Source organism: Poeciliopsis prolifica, unplaced genomic scaffold (genome assembly GCF_027474105.1).
Source record: "Poeciliopsis prolifica strain line A6 unplaced genomic scaffold, Auburn_PproV2 SCAFFOLD080, whole genome shotgun sequence".
Taxonomy (NCBI): domain Eukaryota; kingdom Metazoa; phylum Chordata; class Actinopteri; order Cyprinodontiformes; family Poeciliidae; genus Poeciliopsis; species Poeciliopsis prolifica.
In genome coordinates this window covers 1,405,828-1,423,925 of record NW_026562455.1, presented here as the reverse complement: position 1 = coordinate 1,423,925, position 18,098 = coordinate 1,405,828, and the positions used below count along the sequence as shown (strand labels likewise).

Below are 18,098 nucleotides of genomic sequence, written 5' to 3'. Positions count from 1 at the left end.
AGGTAACTATAAGGCTGTGACTGCGCCACAAACACAAATCCACTTCTACAGAAATCTAATTTGTACCACTAAACTGCACAGTGATTGCATTGAATAATATTGTACTTTTATTGATATTTATTGATGTTCTCATTGAATAATGTGGAGAAAACAATAAAACTATGAATCCCAACAATACAGACAGTTTTGGTGGGTTTTAAGCTACTTGTTCCATGACATTTGACATGACAACACAAAATCAAAATTATTATCATGTTAACAAATTTATCACAAAAAATGCTAAATTATACAACAAATGTCCACCTGTAAGGGCTCTATCTACTAGTTTGGTGACCTCTGAAGGTTGCTGTTGTTTTTTTTACTGGATTTTAGGAACTTAGAATCAATTTAAAGAGGTCAGAAATGTTAAGAATTTTTACTTAAAGAAATAAAAACAGTTTTCTTCCCCCTTAGTCTTCTGCCCAACTTATTGTTGGTAAATTGCACAAATAAATTCAATTGAAGATTACATTTTCAGTCAAATAAAGTAAATAGAATATAAATGGTTCAGTATATTACACCATCCTCAGAATCCTATGAGTTATATCATTTATGAAAATCACACATCATTTCCTCACTATTGTCTAGAACTAATTTTTCCATTTAGAGTTGTGATATCTGCATATTATCACCTTTAATGACAGTCATTAAAGGTGAAATATCAGTAATGAAAGTTCTCACAAACTGAGGAGCAGAGAAGAGAGAATACTGACTGCAGAGCTGAGAACCTCCAGACCTGATCCACATTAACCTGTTGCTGGAAGCTTCTCCTTCTCTCACTTAACCCAGAGTCTGGATCATGAAAAAGTTTCTTTGTTGAAATGTTGGTGTGTTGTGATGGATGAAGCCATATCTGATGAGTAAGAAGGAGTTCTGGACAGGAGGAAAATGGCTTTAATCACTAAGCCAGTGTGATGTTCGATGGAGTTTAAGGTACAAATTTAATATTTGTATTAAATGAGTCATTTTGTTTTTTCATCTACATCAACAGGCTTCATCATGTACCCGGCTGTGTACACAAAACCGCTCTGTCATACAAACAGGAAGCTAACTTTACCAATCATCCTGATTTGAATGACATGATGCTGGGTCACATTTATGAATTTGAGTGATTTCCATTTTTAATGGACACGTTTTAATGGGAAGATGCTTCATGCTTTGCAGACCAAGCAGCTGCAACTCTTCTGGGAAGGTTTCCATGTGCTTTAGCTGTTTATAACAATGTCTGACCATCTGACAGAAATGGTGAGGTCAGACATTGATGTTAGACATGAAGGCATAGTTCACAATCTGCACAAGAGGTTGAATGTCTGTCACCTACATCCTCCAGAAACTGTCTAAGAATTAACATCTACACATGTATTATCATTAATGCATCATTGTGAGTTTCTTGTAAATGTATTGTATAAATGGTCAGAAAGATTGGTGTTAATAATAATAATAATAATAATAATAATAATAATAATAATAATAATAATAATAATAATAATAATAATGCATTTTGTTAGACATCAACTTTCAAAACTCCTCAGGACACTATACAACATTAACGTTAAGTTAACCACTTGCAAGTGCTAACTCGCACCTGCAAATGTGACGAGCAACAAAATAAAATAAAATAAATGGTTTTGATTGCAAAAAAAATAAAATAAAATAAATTATAAAAATAGCTGTGAAATCCTGGAGGAGCTGATCCAGAGTTCCTTTTACTGGACCTACTGGTACAGAGGACAAACGCTGCCAGGCAAGAGCTGTTGTCCTGGAAACCGCCAAACCCAGAGCGGTCTACTGGATTTCCAGACAGAGAGGAACAATTCATCTAGATTTCCTCCACCTCTAAAAGATGTCTCGATCAGATTTCAGATATCAAGACAAAAGCAAGAAAAACACAGATAGAAGCAGATCTATGCTTCAGGACCAGACTCTTGTCTGGTTCTGGTGAGTCAGAACTTTTTTACAGGTGACAAAACTCATTCTGTCATCCTGAGCCACAGCAATGTGCCATTCTCTCAAACAAACAGAAACTCCTCTTTATCCCTCAGCAGTTCAGCAGCTCAGCTCCCAGCTGTGGGACTGACTGGGAAACTCTAATCACACCCAGCACTCTGTCGCTGCCCTGCTGGATGACAATGAAGTCCCTGAGAAACACTGAGAATTCACCAGAATGAACCGAAAGAACATCATAATCCGCCCTCCTTGTCCTTTTCAGGGAATATCTGAACCTGGCTAAAGGGGAACACTCAGCACTGAGGCATAGGCCAGGTACCGGTGCTATCCAGGTGTAGTTTGTTTTAGCCTGGTATCATTTGTTATTTCACCTCTACGTGCTCTAGTTCCATGCCAAGTCAGGCAACTTCCAGATGAAGGAGGCATAATAAATCCTGAGCAGAACCCAGAAGGAGGAGAAAACTATTTAGATCACTGGAGTCAGGAGGGGAAGAGCTTGGCAGCAGTGTGGATGAGAGGAATGTCACTGCAGTCTGATTAGAACGGGCTGCCTGGACCATTCTGACCACAGCTTAAACACAACAAGTTATTGTATCAAAACAAAGAATATTAAATATTTTGATTCACAGGCAACCCAGTAGTCAGCGGCTAGGAAATACATTTGTCATTCACTTTCTGATTCATTTCAAACTATGAATGAACCAGCAGCATATCAGGATCGGCCTGAACTGCCTGATCGGTGCATTCAGATTCTAATCCAGACTCTGCAGCTTTTACAACTGAAAGAACCATTTAAACCCGCTATAGGAACCATACATACATTTTTGGAACTTAATACAAAATATTATTTTGTGTTTACATGAATTTAATTTTTTACTCTGCAATTTGAAAAAGATAAGCATCTGTTATGTGGTGCCTTTTGATTGGTTATTGACTAATTAGTTTATAAAGATCAAAGTACTTGCTCATTAGAAGTCTGGCACCTTCAGAGTAACACAGTCTTTTGATCATTACTTTCTATTTGTTTTGAATCTGTTTGTTATTTTTATTTCCTTTTAAGTTCAGCAAAGACTTAAAGATGAGCCTCGGATTCAAGACCTCATTTTTAGGACCGTGTTGTGTACGAAAGAGCTTTAAGGAGCTAGATTAGTGAGAGCTTGCCGCATTTACACCCGAAGACCAGTGGATTAAAACATGTCTAGAAACCCATGCAAATGTCACACAACGTTTTTTTTTTTTTTAAACAACTTATAATTTCATATATAATTTGCTGCCATTTATATAAAACCACCATGGTTTTCATTTTTTGCGGATTTAAAATAACGATGAACCTAAAAATGTATTTAAAAGGGTAGATCTGTTTTTCTGTGGAACGAAAAATTATGTTAAAAAAATATAAATAAAAAATAAATAAATAATACATAAATAAAAACCACAAAAAAACAACCTAATAATAAGCAACTAAAAGAAAAAGTCACAGGGAGAAAATAAATAACTGTTCGAATCCCGCGTTTGTTTTTACATGTAAATGTAACTGGTTCTGTTCATTTTTTATCAACTGTTATGAAGCGCGACTGCAGAGTCGTGCTGTATAGCATTACTCACTCATTCTCTAGCAGGGTCATGCACACCACCTCCCTGACCCCCGGGTTGTTGGCCTTCTCGCAGGAGCAGCCCTGCAGGCTCCACGTCGCCAGGCGCATCGAGGGCTTCCCGTCCCGCTGTCCGAGCGGAGGCTCCACGTTCGGGCGCACCGAGATGATCTGCGCCGGCCCACCCGGAGGAAGGTCCAGGTCGTCACTTTTCAGACTGAAAGTAGTGGGGCTCGGCTGGGACTTGGTGGTGCCGGTCAGTCCTGCGTTGGTGTTGGTGGAGGGCGCCCTGGAGCGCTCCACGTACACCTGGAAACGGATTTTGTCTAGCAGCGAGCTGTTGACGTGACTGACCCTCACCAGGTCCTCGATGCTCCGGAACGGCCCATGCTCCGCCCTGTAGGCCATTATGTTCCTGACGATCTTCTCCGTCAGGCCGCGGATGCTCATGAGCTGCGCCGCGGTGGCCGTGTTGATGTTGATGCCGGCGCAGGGCTGGTGCTCCACGTCTCTACGCAGCGACGACGGAGAATGCTGTGAGGAGTTGGTCCTGGAGGAGACGCAGATTTCCAGCTTGATGGCCTCCAGCTTGGTGGCGCCCACCCCGCTCACCAGAGCGAGGTCCTCTACCTTCTTGAAGCCGCCGATGCAGTCCCGGTACTCCACGATGTTCTGCGCAACGGAGCGGTTGATTCCTGGCAGAGTCATGAGCTCCTCCTCGGTGGCGGTGTTGATGTTCAGCCGCTCGTGGTTGACCAGGATGTTGCTGAAATTGCACGCGGCGCTGAATTTGCGTTTCCCGCAGTTGAGGTCAGTGGGGTCCCTGGGGATGGAACGGTGGCAGCCCAAACTCCCCCCCATGGCGGCTATTTCCGGTGGTTACCGGCAACGGCTCGATACAGAGAGTAGCAGAGTGGACAGTGAAGCAGGAGGAGGGCACCTAGGAGGGCAAAATGTGCGCAACAAACTGCAGCTACATTCTGCGCTCTGCGCACTGCTGAAGTTCGTCTGCGCGTCCTGACGCAGAGATGGATGTGAAATCCAGCGTGGCCAGTAAACTTTGCCCTGTGTGTCAACACGCAGTAGCCTCCACACACACACTCACACGCACACACGCGCACACACGCATACACAAACACACACACTGGCAGCCTGGCATCAATACTGCAGCATCACGCCGCTCTCTGCTTCCGGTCTGGAGCAGCATCTGCCTCAGAGCCAAAGCCGCAGCAGCTGCATGAAGCCCTACAGCTGGGAGCCTTTCACCAAACACTTCACACATCTGGTCGGTTCAAATCTGTGCATATTGAATTAAATCTATAGTTCACACAATCTTCTAATAAGGCTTTTATTTTGAAACCAAGTTTTCTTCTTTTCCGGGACGGCTAACGTGGGAGGCGTGGCTTCAGGTGTGACGTGTAAGAAGGAGGAATGAGGGAACGAGGGGCGGGGTCGGGTGTGTGGATATGGGGTTGTGTTATCATACATGTACATTTTACTTTGTTTATTGCATCTAGATATGACTTTATTACAGGTTAGGACATTATTTACATACCGAGCTGTGAGCTAATAAAACTGTGGTGTATATTATCCAGCTGAGTGCGTTAAAATGAGCTGTAAGATGAACAGAAACAGGGTTTTGTTAGGAGGTTAGATGGCTCTAAATTATTGAGCTAAAAAGAATAACAAGAGAAACAGTTCATATTTTTATATAATGAAGATATTATTTTAGGGTATTATTTATTAGTTTTTTGCTTTGTTCCTGTAATATTTGCATTTAATTTCCACAAAGAATGTTCTCACAAAACCTTTGGAAAAAAGACAATTTATTATTTTACTATACTATATTTTACTATCTACAATAGAAAATTTTATGTCATTTTAAAAGGACCACTGTTTTATTTATATTTTTGGATTTAAAATAGGAAATTAAGATCGAATCAAACAAAGACTCTGTGGAACCAAAATGTATGTAAAATAATAAAAAAGCACAAAGATTCAAACCTAATGATAAGATACTCAGATCTAAAGAAATATTACTAGTACTTTTAGAGTCATTATTTTTGTGGAAATGTAATGCCCATATTCTGGGAGTAAACTAAAAAAACTGATATTATTTCTTATTATATCTAAAATTAAAAATATGAAAAGTTATTAAGAGCCACTAGTGAGGGTACAAAGAGCCACAGGTTGCAAAAAGAACTATAATACTAACATTGTAGCTAAAAGAAAAGTTAAATAATACAAAGATAAAAAAAAAACTATTAGGAAATCAGCTCAGAGCTGTTGGATGGAACCAGACTCGTTGATACAATTTGTATCTATAAATTAATTGGATCAGTTTTCTTCTTTCTCTGATTGGATCACCATAACAACCAGTTCAGATAAAATATGCTCCATTTTATTCTTTATCATCAGCACCTATCACCTCTGCTCAGTGTTGGAAAGTCCTCAACAGATGAAATGATTTATATATCCTGCTTCAACACCTTAAAATGTTGCCTTACTCTTTCACAATGGAACTTTGAAACATACACACACGCGCGCGCGCGCACACACACACACGCCTACTACAACCTCGTAGATGATTTACAGGCAAAAATCCAATGAACATCAAACTTAAAATCAGTAGGCCTATCAGCAGCCAATCAGAATGGAAAAAAATATTAATGTTCTGTGCCACTTTAGTTGTTAAATCTTTCACAAAATGATCAGATAAAAGATGTACAATAATGCCAGTTTAAAGTTCAAACTATTCGCAAAAGGAACTGCAACTATATAATCATAACTCTTATCAACAGTGGTTCTGTCAGATTCTGGCGGTGCAGCTCTGTGCTGCCTTCAGAAGAATGGGACATCAGAGTATCATTCATAAAATTTCACCCACACTGTATTTACTGTGCAAACCAGTGCTTTCATTGGAAAAAACAACATTCCAGATTCTTTCAATGCCAATATGGGACAGAAACTTTGATTATATCTTGATATAGATATATTGACATGAAGCCCAGGCGTAAATTCAAACTGGAAAACTCTTAGCCCCACCTGTTTCATCCAATCGGCGTGCCCCGCTCATCGACGACCTATCAACGCTGGACCAAGCACGTCATGGCCAATCACCAATCAAGCCCCAGTTGTTAAAGACCTCCATCAATAATGTCTTCTGCTTTGCCGCTGCGCTCAACCCACCTCCACCCCTTCTCCACCTCCACTCTCCTGGCTCTCCAGGCACCCTTCCTTCATCAACCTCCACCACCAGTGTCGGTCCCGGGGATGACATTCCTATCAGCATCGGGAATTATCGCAAAACACAGCTCGATGTCCTCAGCCAAGGATTTTAATTCATGCACGTCAATAAACTTTTCTAAACACTTTCTTTCTCTGTCTGAGTCTCTGCAGGTTGAATAGTTTCACTGGACAGAAATGACAGAGATAATAGATCGTCGAACTTCAAATATTGCAGGTTATGAATATAAAAATGAATAATTAGGGGGCGGGTCCGGAAACGGAAGATTCAATTTTCAGACTTATCTCTGAAACAGCATAGAAATGCTGAGAAGCAGTAGTTATGGTTATTTGAAGTTGTTCTGGTGTATTTTATGAAAGCGGAGTATGAGATAGCAAAAAAGCTTGATCTCAGTGAAGAAGTTAAAAATGCACAATCTGTGAATTTTCAGCACTACTAGTTCTGGTTGTTTGAATCTGGAATCTACATCTAATGCTTATCAGCATTTATGTGCTGTTTCAACAATAATAAGTCTTAAAATTTAATGTGCTGAAAACTCACAGTTTGTCCATATTTCACTTCTTTCATTGAGATAAAGCTTTTTTTTGTCTCCCACTCTCAGCTCTCATGAAACTCAAGATTTAGACTTGATTCCAGTTTCAATCAACGAGAACTACTGCTTCTCAGCATTTTTATGCTGTTCCACAACTAATAAGGTAGAAATTTGAGTGTAGTGCTGAGAATTCACAGATTGTCCATTCCCCCCCTTACGCTGAGATAAAGCTTTTTTGGACTCTCACCCTCAGCATTCACGAAACACAGGATTTAGACTTTGTTCCAGCTTGAAACAACCAGAACTACTGCTTCTCAGCATTTCGATGCTGTTCCACAGCTAATAAGGCAGATTTGAATGTAGTGCTGAGAATTCACAGATTATCAATTTTTCACTTCTTTCGATGACTCACCCTCAGTTGTCATGAAACACAAAATTTAGACTTGGTTCCATTTTCAAACAACCAGAACTACTGCTTCTCAGCATTTCTGTACTTTTTCAAAGATAATAAGCCTCGAAATTCAATGTACTGCTGAGATATCACAGATTGTCCATTTTCCCCGCTTTTCTTAAGACAAAGCTTCTTTGGTGTCTTCCCCCTCAGTTGTCATGAAACACAAGATTTCGACTTGGTTCCAGTTTCAAACCACCATAACTACTTCTTCTCAGCATGTCTATGCTGCTCCACAGCCAATAGGGTGGACATTTGATTGTAGTGCTGAGAATTCACAGATTGTCCATTTTTCACTTCTTTTGCTAAGATAAAGCCTTTTTGTTCTCTCACCCTGAGCTCTCATGAAACACATTTAGTCTTGTTTCAATCAACAAGAACTACTGCTTCTCAGCATTCTAATGCTGTTCCATTGCTAATAAAGCAGAAATTTCAATGTAGTGCTGAGAATTCACAGATTGTGCATTTTTCACTTCTTTCGCTGAGGTAAAGCTTTTTTGTCTCTCACCCTCAGCATTCATGAAAAGCAAGATTTAGACTTGCTTCCAGTTTTAAGCAACCAGAACTACTTCTTCTCATAATTTTCATACCATTCCACATATAATAGGGGTGATGGTTGAATGTGGTGCTGATAATTCACAGATTTTAAGTCATTCTGGTCTGCCAGAAAGTGTTAGAGTACTACTGGGATAAATGTCTGGGTTTTCCTTCTGAAATTGTCATGTGATGTCAGATCACATGACTATCACCATACAAGGACAGAAGTCCAGGTAACGGCAAATATTGACTTCTTTAACCTTAAAACTAATGAAGAATCTCAGCTGTGTTGACTGCTTCATACCAAAGAGGAAAGTAGGAATATTTAATTAAAGACCACTTGTGTGACAAGAATCAATCTATAAATTCTACATTAACTCAAGCTGTTGCCGTGGAAGCATTCTATGTTTACCTATGGCTCCTGGCAGTTTTCCCTTCGACTTTGCAAATGATTCCAGAAAACTTCAGGGAAACGCAAAGAACACCAACAAACTTTACTTTCCAGGACATTAGTTTACCTGTTAGAACCCCTACAAAGTAAAATAAATACACTGATGAGACCACTGGAACATTGTGCTTTTAATAAGACCTTTAATCTTTCCTTTAGGATGAATAGCATGACTGACATCTGCTTGATTGGTCAAAGGGCAATAGAAATGGGGGTCTGGAGGAGGTTGGATTGCCGTTGCTCCACAAAATTGCAGTAAAAGCAATAAAAGTTCAGACACAGAAATATGGCTCATTAAGGGACAGGTTCAATCTCTTACTATCAAGAAATAGTTTTGGAATGTTATGCTGCCACCTGCTGGGAAATCTGTAAAACGTTTTGCTTTCAGGCCACAATATCCTAAAGGTTGGTGGCATTTGATCTGTTTATCTTTCTATTTGATGCCAGCGAAACGGCTCTGGTCACAGAGAACATTAACAACAGAGAGGATTTTTCATATAGATTATGTGACTTTCTACCATGGCCTGCGGGAGCATCATGATAATCCAACAATCAAAAATCTGTTGTGATCTGAATGAGTTCTACATTTCTCTTTTTCATGCGTTTTCCACATGAATGTGCAAAGACCCTGATGTCATCCAATCATTGAACAGATGTTGAAAACGGATAAATGTGTGGATGTGCCACAACTTTCTCCAGATCAACAGTCAACACTCAGCTTCAGTTTTACAGATAGAAACTACAGATTAGGCTGAAATCTAGGTGTAGTGATGAACTCTGACCTGAACTTTCAGAGACACAAAGACATTTACAAGATCATCCTTCCATCACCTGAAGAACAGGATCAGAGGACTAATGTCCCATCAAGATCTAGAGAAACCCATCCATGATGTGTTTATCTTTAGTCACATTGATTACTGCAACAGTGTCTTTACAGATCTGCCTAAAAAAGTTTAACTTGTAAAAGGTCTAACTTTACAGGTTTTTTACTCAGTCAGTGAACTAAAAAAAGTCAGCTGACTGACTAAAAAGGTTGCAGCTGACTGATACAATAACCTACTGACTAGGTTATTTTATTTTTCATAATTTAGTAAAAGTCAGTTTTTCCTTTGACAAAAAAGTTGTTTTTTTTGTCAAAGAACCCCCCAAAAACATTCATTTGTAAAAGCAATAAAAGGGTAAAATATCCAAAGGATGAAACACTTTTTATATGAACTGTAGATAATAAATATGTGAATAAAAGCATTTTCAATGCATCAAAATAGAGCCACCGCACAACTCAGCTTACAAGTTTTTCTGGTGTCAACTGGCTCTTTGGTTTGTGTGCAGAAAACCTCGACCTTCAACCAAACTAACACTGAAGATGACCTTGAACCCAGACAAAATAACTACATTTTATTTGCTAACATCTTGTACTGTTGTGCTAAATTCCTGCAGTCAACTCCAAACCTGTAGCACAAAGCTAACGTGAAATGAGCTCAATACGTTACATCAGTACACTGGGCTGGCAGTCACTTTAATTTAAGCCAACGTTAAAACATTGGCTTCAAGTGACACTTTCCAAACTGCAGTATTTCTGATTAAAGTGACTTTTATGAGAGAATGTGGTGAAGTGTCCAGAAGCACAAAGTGCTGCCCTTTCCCCACCTGTTACTGCACACTTCTGGCCAGCTGGCTAACTAAAGGCTACAAAATTTTTTCCTCACTAATCTATTTGTATTGAAAGTTATTGTGCGATGAAACTCTTTAAAATGTTGTGACTTACAATGAATATCCTCTATTTTCCACATCACAGTTTTATTTTGTGACTTTGTTCATTAAAAGATAACATTACAAAAATAGATGCAGTCCAACTGATGCTTACTGTCAACCTGAAGCAGGACAAACTGTCTGCTTCATCTTTCAAAGGAAGTTTCTGTTGGAAAATATTCTTATGCAAAATCTGTAGAATCTCCAAAAGTCTAATCTAAGCACCGACTGCACAATGCCCTTTCCTGATTCGTTCTGCTCTGCGTGAGCCCACTGAGGAGTCTGTTTGGTTTCCAGGGGCAACATCATCTACAACACTTGCATTAAACACCATCTCTATACACAGGCCAACAGGAAAGAACAGAAGGGAAGACATTATGAACAATCATGAGTAAACACTGAAACTTGGTTACAGTTTTAGTTCAAGCAGCAGTGGCTCATGTTAACTGCAGCTTCACACTTTGAGTGTACAGGAAGTGGTGGGCTGACCCTTTGCTTGCGTTTCGGCTTGAAAAGATTGTGCAGCATGAAATATTCCCAAAGCAGAAGAACAAAGGGCAAAGAATGACTGAACTCCATCTGTTTGAATCAGGAAGATAAAACTGTATTCATGCTTCTTTGCATACATTTGTGTGTCCCAAAATAGATCCAGAAAAGAGATAATGAGGGTTATTTAAGGTTAAACTCAGACTATGCTGCCCACTGGCTTTCACTTGATAGTCACACAGTAAGGTGGTCAAAAGGTGGGAGTAGATTGGCAGCTTGGCAGATTAGAACCAACGGTCCAGAGAAAGATTAAAAGATCTTCTTCTTCTTGCCCTTGTCAATGGTCCTGCAGAAACCAGAGCAGAAATGCAGAGTTACAACTCAACACATTTATCAATCATCTGATCTAAAACCTGATGAAGAGAGAGCATAGCTATAGGGATCAGACAACATTAAAGCTGCAGTATGTAACTTGTATAAAAATATAGTTCTTAATGTATTTGTTTAAACTGTCACCATGTGCTGACATTACAACAAGACATGGATCTGTGAAAAAAATCAATCTCCTCCTCCCTGTGGTTCTACAGAAATGCACCGCTCCGGCTCAGAAACAAGGTGACAGATAGAATAAATTAATTGTACAGACATTATTTTGAAAGAACAGACATTGTGGCATGAAAGGAAAGCTCGATGTATAAATACTTATATGGAGGGGCATATACATATATGTAGAATGTAAATCCATATTTTACATTCTAGACTGAAACGCACTATGTAGATCCTGGATGAGACATGGCTGCTCAACACCAATAATCTGCACTCAGACTGTCTGAAATTGCTAAGTGCAATATTTTTATTGAAAGTCTTAATTTTTCATCATTATTTTTGTTGGTCCCTCCTAAATACACAAACACACACGCGCGCACGCACGCACGCACACACACACACACCCACACACACACACATATATTATTGTTTGTATAATGCTTATTGTAGAATTTTTATTTTATGCATTTGTATTTATTTAATTATTTACCTGCACCTGTATATAGTTGTATATAGGGCAGGGTGATATGGCTGAAAAACATATCACAATATAAACATTTCATATCAGTCAGTATCAATAAATAATTGTTGACTAGTATTTCTGTTTTAAATATCTAAACTCCTGCTGAACTGGCGATGTGATCTTTTCTGTTTTATCTAGTTTTCCCTGGAGCTGTTCTAATTTTCTCCCTTTCGTCCATGATTGTTGTTTTTATATTTTGAAGCATTTCTGATTCACGGTGGCAAAACCTGAACAGGTTACGCAACAGGTTGTTGCTAGGGAACCAAATAGTGAGAAAGTTAGTTGATATGGTCAACCTAGCTGATTAAAGACTTGGAAGTCTTTAATCTGCCTAGCTTTCCCAGAATACTGTATGATTCTGGATCAGATTTCAGCAAAATTATTTAACGTTCTACCAGATGTATTTTCTCTTGATATTCATCGCGTCTTTTGTGATACATATTGTTATTTGAGATACATATTGTTACAAATCAATAACTATATATCAGAAAATATATGCTCAATATAAATTGTCTAGCCATACTTATGTATATGTATTTGTATTTATAGTCACTCTTACAGTTTTTCTGTATTTTTTCTGTGAAATCTGGTGGCCAAGCAACAACTTCTTGCTGCCAAATTTACTGTTGCACTAAGGTAGGCCTTAGTGTTTTATTGTCACTATTGTCACAAAGGGATACCTTAGTGACAATAAAGTTTAAGTCTGACTAACAGTTGTGTGTAAGGTTAATAAGCTTTGGCGTCTTCCTATGCCTTTTTGAACTGGCTATGTTCAGAAATATAGCCAGTTCAAAATGTTTCTGAACTGGATAAACGTTTAAAAACAAACTTTTTAATGGAAGGTAATGGAATATAAATATATATTCCATTACCTGTTAAGTTCGAGCTTCTGCTGCTCCAGGATCCTCTGGTGGGTCTCCCAGGTGTTCACCTCCTCCTCAAACTGACGACGCTTCTCTTCCAGCTCTTTGTACTGAGCTTGCAGATTTTTCTTCATCTGCTCATGACGCTTCTGGAGCTGCAGAGACAATAGAATCCATTCTGAGATCTGCTCAGTGAAACAAACAGATTTAATCCTGCCTCAGCCATGTACCTCCGCTTCAGAGTCTTGGAGCTTCTGCACCTTCTCTTTGACCTTCATGTCAAACACTTGCTCCATTTCCAGCTCCATTTTCTTCATCTTGGCGACATGTTCGCGTCGCTCCTCCTCCATTTGAGCTAGCGGGCTCCTAGAGACATGGACACAGGCTAATACACAGCAGACACCCACTGGTTCCTCACCTCCCAGAGGACAAATTCCCAACAGTAGACGTAGAAAAGGTGGGAAAGCACTAGATGACTGTTGTCACTGGAAGCCTTGTATAGCAGACTGCTTTCAGAGAGTTGACAGAGAGAGGAAGCGAACCAACCTGAAGTCAGAATTTCAGAGACAGACAGATAAAATTGCTCCTTGTTTTCCTCTGAGCAGAAGGGATGTAAGCTAATGTCACTTCACTGATATTCATGATTCTGAATATCAGAATAAGGCTGACAATCAGCCAGTCACCCAGATGAACTACGCTCCCCCTAACTTCTGGCCAGATCTCTGAGAAATACTAAAATACAACGATCAGCATTTTAACGTCTGCCTGGAAGGCTCAGTGGGAGCTGAGGGGGGGATTTACATATCTGAAGCACAATGGTGATTATAAATGATCCGTTTGTGTCATGATAAGCAAGAAATAGACTAACCACATGATAAATGAATGATGAGCTCAAAGAGAAGCTTCCCTTTAATACTGCAAAAATTTGATACCCAGAACCAAGTGGTTAGTTTGCTCGTTTTTTGTTCTTGCCTGTTTTCCCTGCCTATGCTGAATGATTAATATTGTTGAAACATAACAACTAATGATCCGTATTAGCTAATGTTGTTTTGGTTATTTTGTTGATTTATTTTGAATATTTCAAATGTTTTCTAGTTCCACTGTTAAATTATTTTACAAATGGATGTTCTTTTTCAGAACATCCATAATTATTCCATTAATAATGGAATAATTGATTTTCCATTATTATAACTAATTAGTTGAAAATGGTCAAAAAGATGACAATATGGTTTAACAGCATAATTTCTGGGACAATTTATCATCCAGTCAAGTGTCATCATGACCAGGCCTACCTGGTGAATCTAAAAGCTCACCAGCTAGGCCTGTGAGCTGGCTCAAAGCTAGCTTACACAGCTGAATGTTTTAGCATTTATAAAGATTTTACTGATTCCAGACAAAAATATTCATCTATGTCCAACAGTGAATGGTTTAGGAGTAAGGTAAATGCAAGGTGGGATGAACAGTAATAACAGGATGTGTGAAGACAAACCAAGGTTGTGAGTGAAACCAGCATGTCTACTCCCTGCAGCTTGTAAATCCACATACAGCAGCAGTAACTTGTTCTGCTCAGGCCTCTTATTGCTCACTGACATTTTAACGCACAGATGTCTTCCATCAGTTCAGTCAGTTATTCTCCAGATGCTCTGCTTCAGATAACCGGTTGTTTCCTGGAAGGTCTTATAAATCAGGCTGGACCAATCCTTAGCTGTAGGAGAACTGGCCTCACGTTTCAATCTAGAAGACTGAAGTTTACAATAGAGTTTGTAGCTGGATCATCACAACCCCAAGCCCAGTTGACAGTTGACAATTGGCAATAGGTACTTATACTGATATACTGCGATTAAAATGTCATACTGTGTATTGTGACTTAACATCTTCACTTTGGTCACCAAAAAACCTTATCCTCAAAATTCCAACAAGTCCAAAGTCTGATTTGCAGAAACCTCTTCCAAAGCAGACATACCTGTTCTTGAATTTTTTAACATTAATTGCCATGTGAAGTGTGACAGATGGAGATTTGGGTTTTCTCTGTTTAATGTCTGTCTCTGGGAAGACTGGAAATGTCTTGAATGTTTTCCTCTTCTGAATAATCTTTCTCCTTGCAGCATAATGAACTTCAAATGAACTTGGATATGATGTCATCATGATGAGCAACAACAATGTTTTCTCATAGCACATTTCTGCTAATGTCTTTACTCCCTGGTTTTCTGTTGACATCTATCTCTGTGTTCCAGACAGCAAACAGTCACCAAGCCTAGCTTAGTTTGATCAGGACCTCAAGCTAGTACTTTAAAACCAGCAGAGATAACCTATGCCGATCTCTGTTGTAACTTTGGTCTCCATTTGGGACCAAAGTTACAACACTTGTTTCATTTCCAGCTGCTGTGGTTCTATTTCTCACCATCCTGTGTCAAACAAACCAAAGTCTTTGAGCAACATGATCCCTTCCTCGACTGTGGTTGTGCTGCACCAAGAACCACTAAAAGAAACAAAACAAAAACATCTGAAGAAGACATGAGCACAGATTTCTTCTTCATGTAATACATGTAAAAATGCAGCGGGATCAGATTTCACCGATTGGAGGATTTTTCTTGTCCTTGGTCAAAGACCATGAGCCATTTCTCCAGCTAGCACCACAAATGGTTTCTTTTGGTTGGTTTCACCCAGAATGCCCTGTGCGATTGTTTGGTTCCTGCTTTTGGTTCACATAAGAGCTCTATTACACATTCATATCTCCCCAAACTAACTGGACTTTGTAGACCACAGTGTCAAACTCCAGCCCTAAAGAGCCGATGTCCTGCAGGTTTTAGATGTCCCACAGGTACAAAACACTGGGATGGAATGGCTTAATTGTCTCCTTGTGTAGATAAGTTCTCCACAGTCCGTCCGTCCGTCCGTCCGTCCGTCCGTCCGTCCGTCCGTCCGTCCGTCCGTTTTCTTCTGCTTATCTGGGGTCGGGTAATGGGGGCAGCTGCTTCAGAAGGGAGGCCCAGACTTCCCTCTCCCCAGCCACTTCTTCCAGCTCTTCCGGGGGAACCAAGGTGTTCCCAGGCTAGCCGAGAGACATAGTGCCTTCAACGTGTCCTAATTAATTTTTTCAGGTGTGGTGCAGCAGAGGCACATCTAAAGGTGGCCCTTGAGGACTGGAGTTTGACACCTCTGTTGTAGACAGACAAACTGCAGTTGGAATTAAAGTGGGATAAACGGCTGGTGAGAATGAACCCTAAGTTTCTTCAGTTTTTAGAAAACAAGCATGTTAGGTTTCATGTTCATCTCATATTGTATTCACCCAATTCCTCTAGCCAGTAAGAACTTAGCATTCCCTGATAAAACCTCCAGATTTCACAGAGAGCAAACAGACTAAAAGCATTGCAGCTGAAAACAGACAGGTGTCAGGGAGAGGCAAAGCTAGAGCCTTTTCACAAGGGAGTGACAAAGTGAGGTAACTTACATGCCATCAGGTGTGTCAGGTCTAAAAACAAAGAAAGAAAGAAATGCACAGACACTTAGCATGCTGCCAAAAATCATGCATTACTTTGTGACAGTATGCTGATGGACAGAGACAGATGGAGCTATTGGTTTAGCAGTCAGATGGTGCCTCAGTGAGAGTTGGATTAAATCCAGCTGATGACCAGTTAGTGGGAGTTAGTGCTCACTCGTTTGGATAAGGAACCAGTGAAGCTTTAGTCAACCTATGGTCTATACAGAACTTCAGGGTCAAACTGGGAGCAATCAGCTCCCAGAACCTCCAGCTGGGCCGCTAAGCTAATTCTAGGAGCCTTTTCTTCATTAATGTGACCTGTAAGAGGTTGGTGCGGTAAACTCACTTGGTTAGCTGGCCCTTGTTCTTATTGTTGTCAACACCATTATAGGTGACAGCAGCCAGCTTCCTGCTGCGGTAGTTCTCATAGTGGACGTTGTTAGTGACATCCTTCAGGTCCTGCATATGAGTCCTGAAACCAAGAAAAAGTCTGTTACCTTCTCTATGGAATGAATCAACAAAACTTTTTGTTTGGTAATCTGTAATGTCAAGCAAATGAGTTCATGTAAACCAGGGGTCAGCAACCTGCAACAATGGTTCTTAATAACTTTGGCAAAAATTTAAGAAGAACCAGCTAATATTTTTAATTTTAGATATAACAACAAGCTTAAGTTTTAGTTCTCTTGATCTTTATTTTAAAGCCTAAAAATAGAAGTCATCTAAAATTTGTGGCTCTAAATGAGATTTAACTGGCTGTTCTGAGCGTCCTGAGCTCTGAGGCTGTAAAGGCTGTAGAAAGATGTGCGCTTTAACTCACCTTATCAGCATGTTACGGAGAATAGTAAAATCACAGTGGTCTCCATTTTCAACTGCAGATAAAAGAAAAATGATCTCATGTTTCAGACTTTGCTTGAAACCTAAATCATTGTTCATTACATCTAAATGTGCACCAGGCAGCAGCTCAGTGTGGAACTAAGCAAGGTAAAAACGTGTCTGCTTGCTGCAGTACCGTAACATGCCACAGAGTGGCATCCCATGCGTTCCTCCACAGTGAAGCTCATCACAGTCCTCTGAGGTTTCTCTGTGGTAGAGTGACTTGCATAGCTTCTCAGGGACCTTGCCCTCTGTCTCGCTCTCTTCCCGCCTGCTTTTTATATTCATGCTGACATGTTTCCAAAAACATTTTTGGTATTCCAGATCTCCCTCCCAGAGGACGGCCAACCCTCGCCCAAAACCAGTTTCATAGCAGCACGCCTACAACTTGGTTGTGTTGTTTTCAGTTCTTCAGTTTGGTTTGTCCCATATTGATCCAAGTAGATTCTTTATGATGATTGACTTGAGTTTACTGCTTCAGTCATCTGCTGTTCTGTATGCTGCAGATGTTCGACAGGTCTTCCCACAGAGCCACGGCAGCTTCCTGTGTCACGTCAAATAGCGTGAGACTTTCACATCCTCTGAGCAAATGAAATCTGTAGTGTGTCCTGCTGCCTGCCTCAGACTCACAATCTTTTATTCTGACGAAGCATTTCTTCACTTGAGCTATTAACAGAAATGTATTTCTAAAAGGTCAGAGTTAAGGCATATGAACTTTATATGCCTTAATTTGCTACAAGTTGGTCACCTTGTCATCAAAAACGAAACAAGCTGATGTTGGGAA

The 18,098-nt window shown here is 39.9% G+C and overlaps 2 protein-coding genes across 2 annotated transcripts in view; both read right to left on the bottom strand.

Moving 5' to 3' along the window:
* Positions 1-4,751, bottom strand: part of eepd1 (endonuclease/exonuclease/phosphatase family domain containing 1) — a 51,523-nt gene extending 46,772 nt beyond the window's left edge. Inside the window, exon 1 of the mRNA XM_055021856.1 lies at positions 3,592-4,751. Coding sequence (XP_054877831.1) covers positions 3,592-4,439 — 848 coding nt within the window. The 5' untranslated portion in view covers positions 4,440-4,751. The remainder of the gene's footprint in view (positions 1-3,591) is intronic.
* Positions 4,752-8,916: 4,165 nt separating this feature from the next.
* LOC129352754 (septin-7-like) overlaps positions 8,917-18,098 on the bottom strand; it is a 32,833-nt gene continuing 23,651 nt past the window's right edge. Inside the window, exons 10-15 of the mRNA XM_055021855.1 lie at positions 17,259-17,310; positions 16,788-16,913; positions 16,412-16,432; positions 13,191-13,326; positions 12,970-13,115; positions 8,917-11,374 (exon numbers count right to left, since the gene is read on the bottom strand). Of these exons, the coding sequence (XP_054877830.1) occupies positions 11,338-11,374; positions 12,970-13,115; positions 13,191-13,326; positions 16,412-16,432; positions 16,788-16,913; positions 17,259-17,310 (518 nt within the window). The 3' untranslated portion in view covers positions 8,917-11,337. The remainder of the gene's footprint in view (positions 11,375-12,969; positions 13,116-13,190; positions 13,327-16,411; positions 16,433-16,787; positions 16,914-17,258; positions 17,311-18,098) is intronic.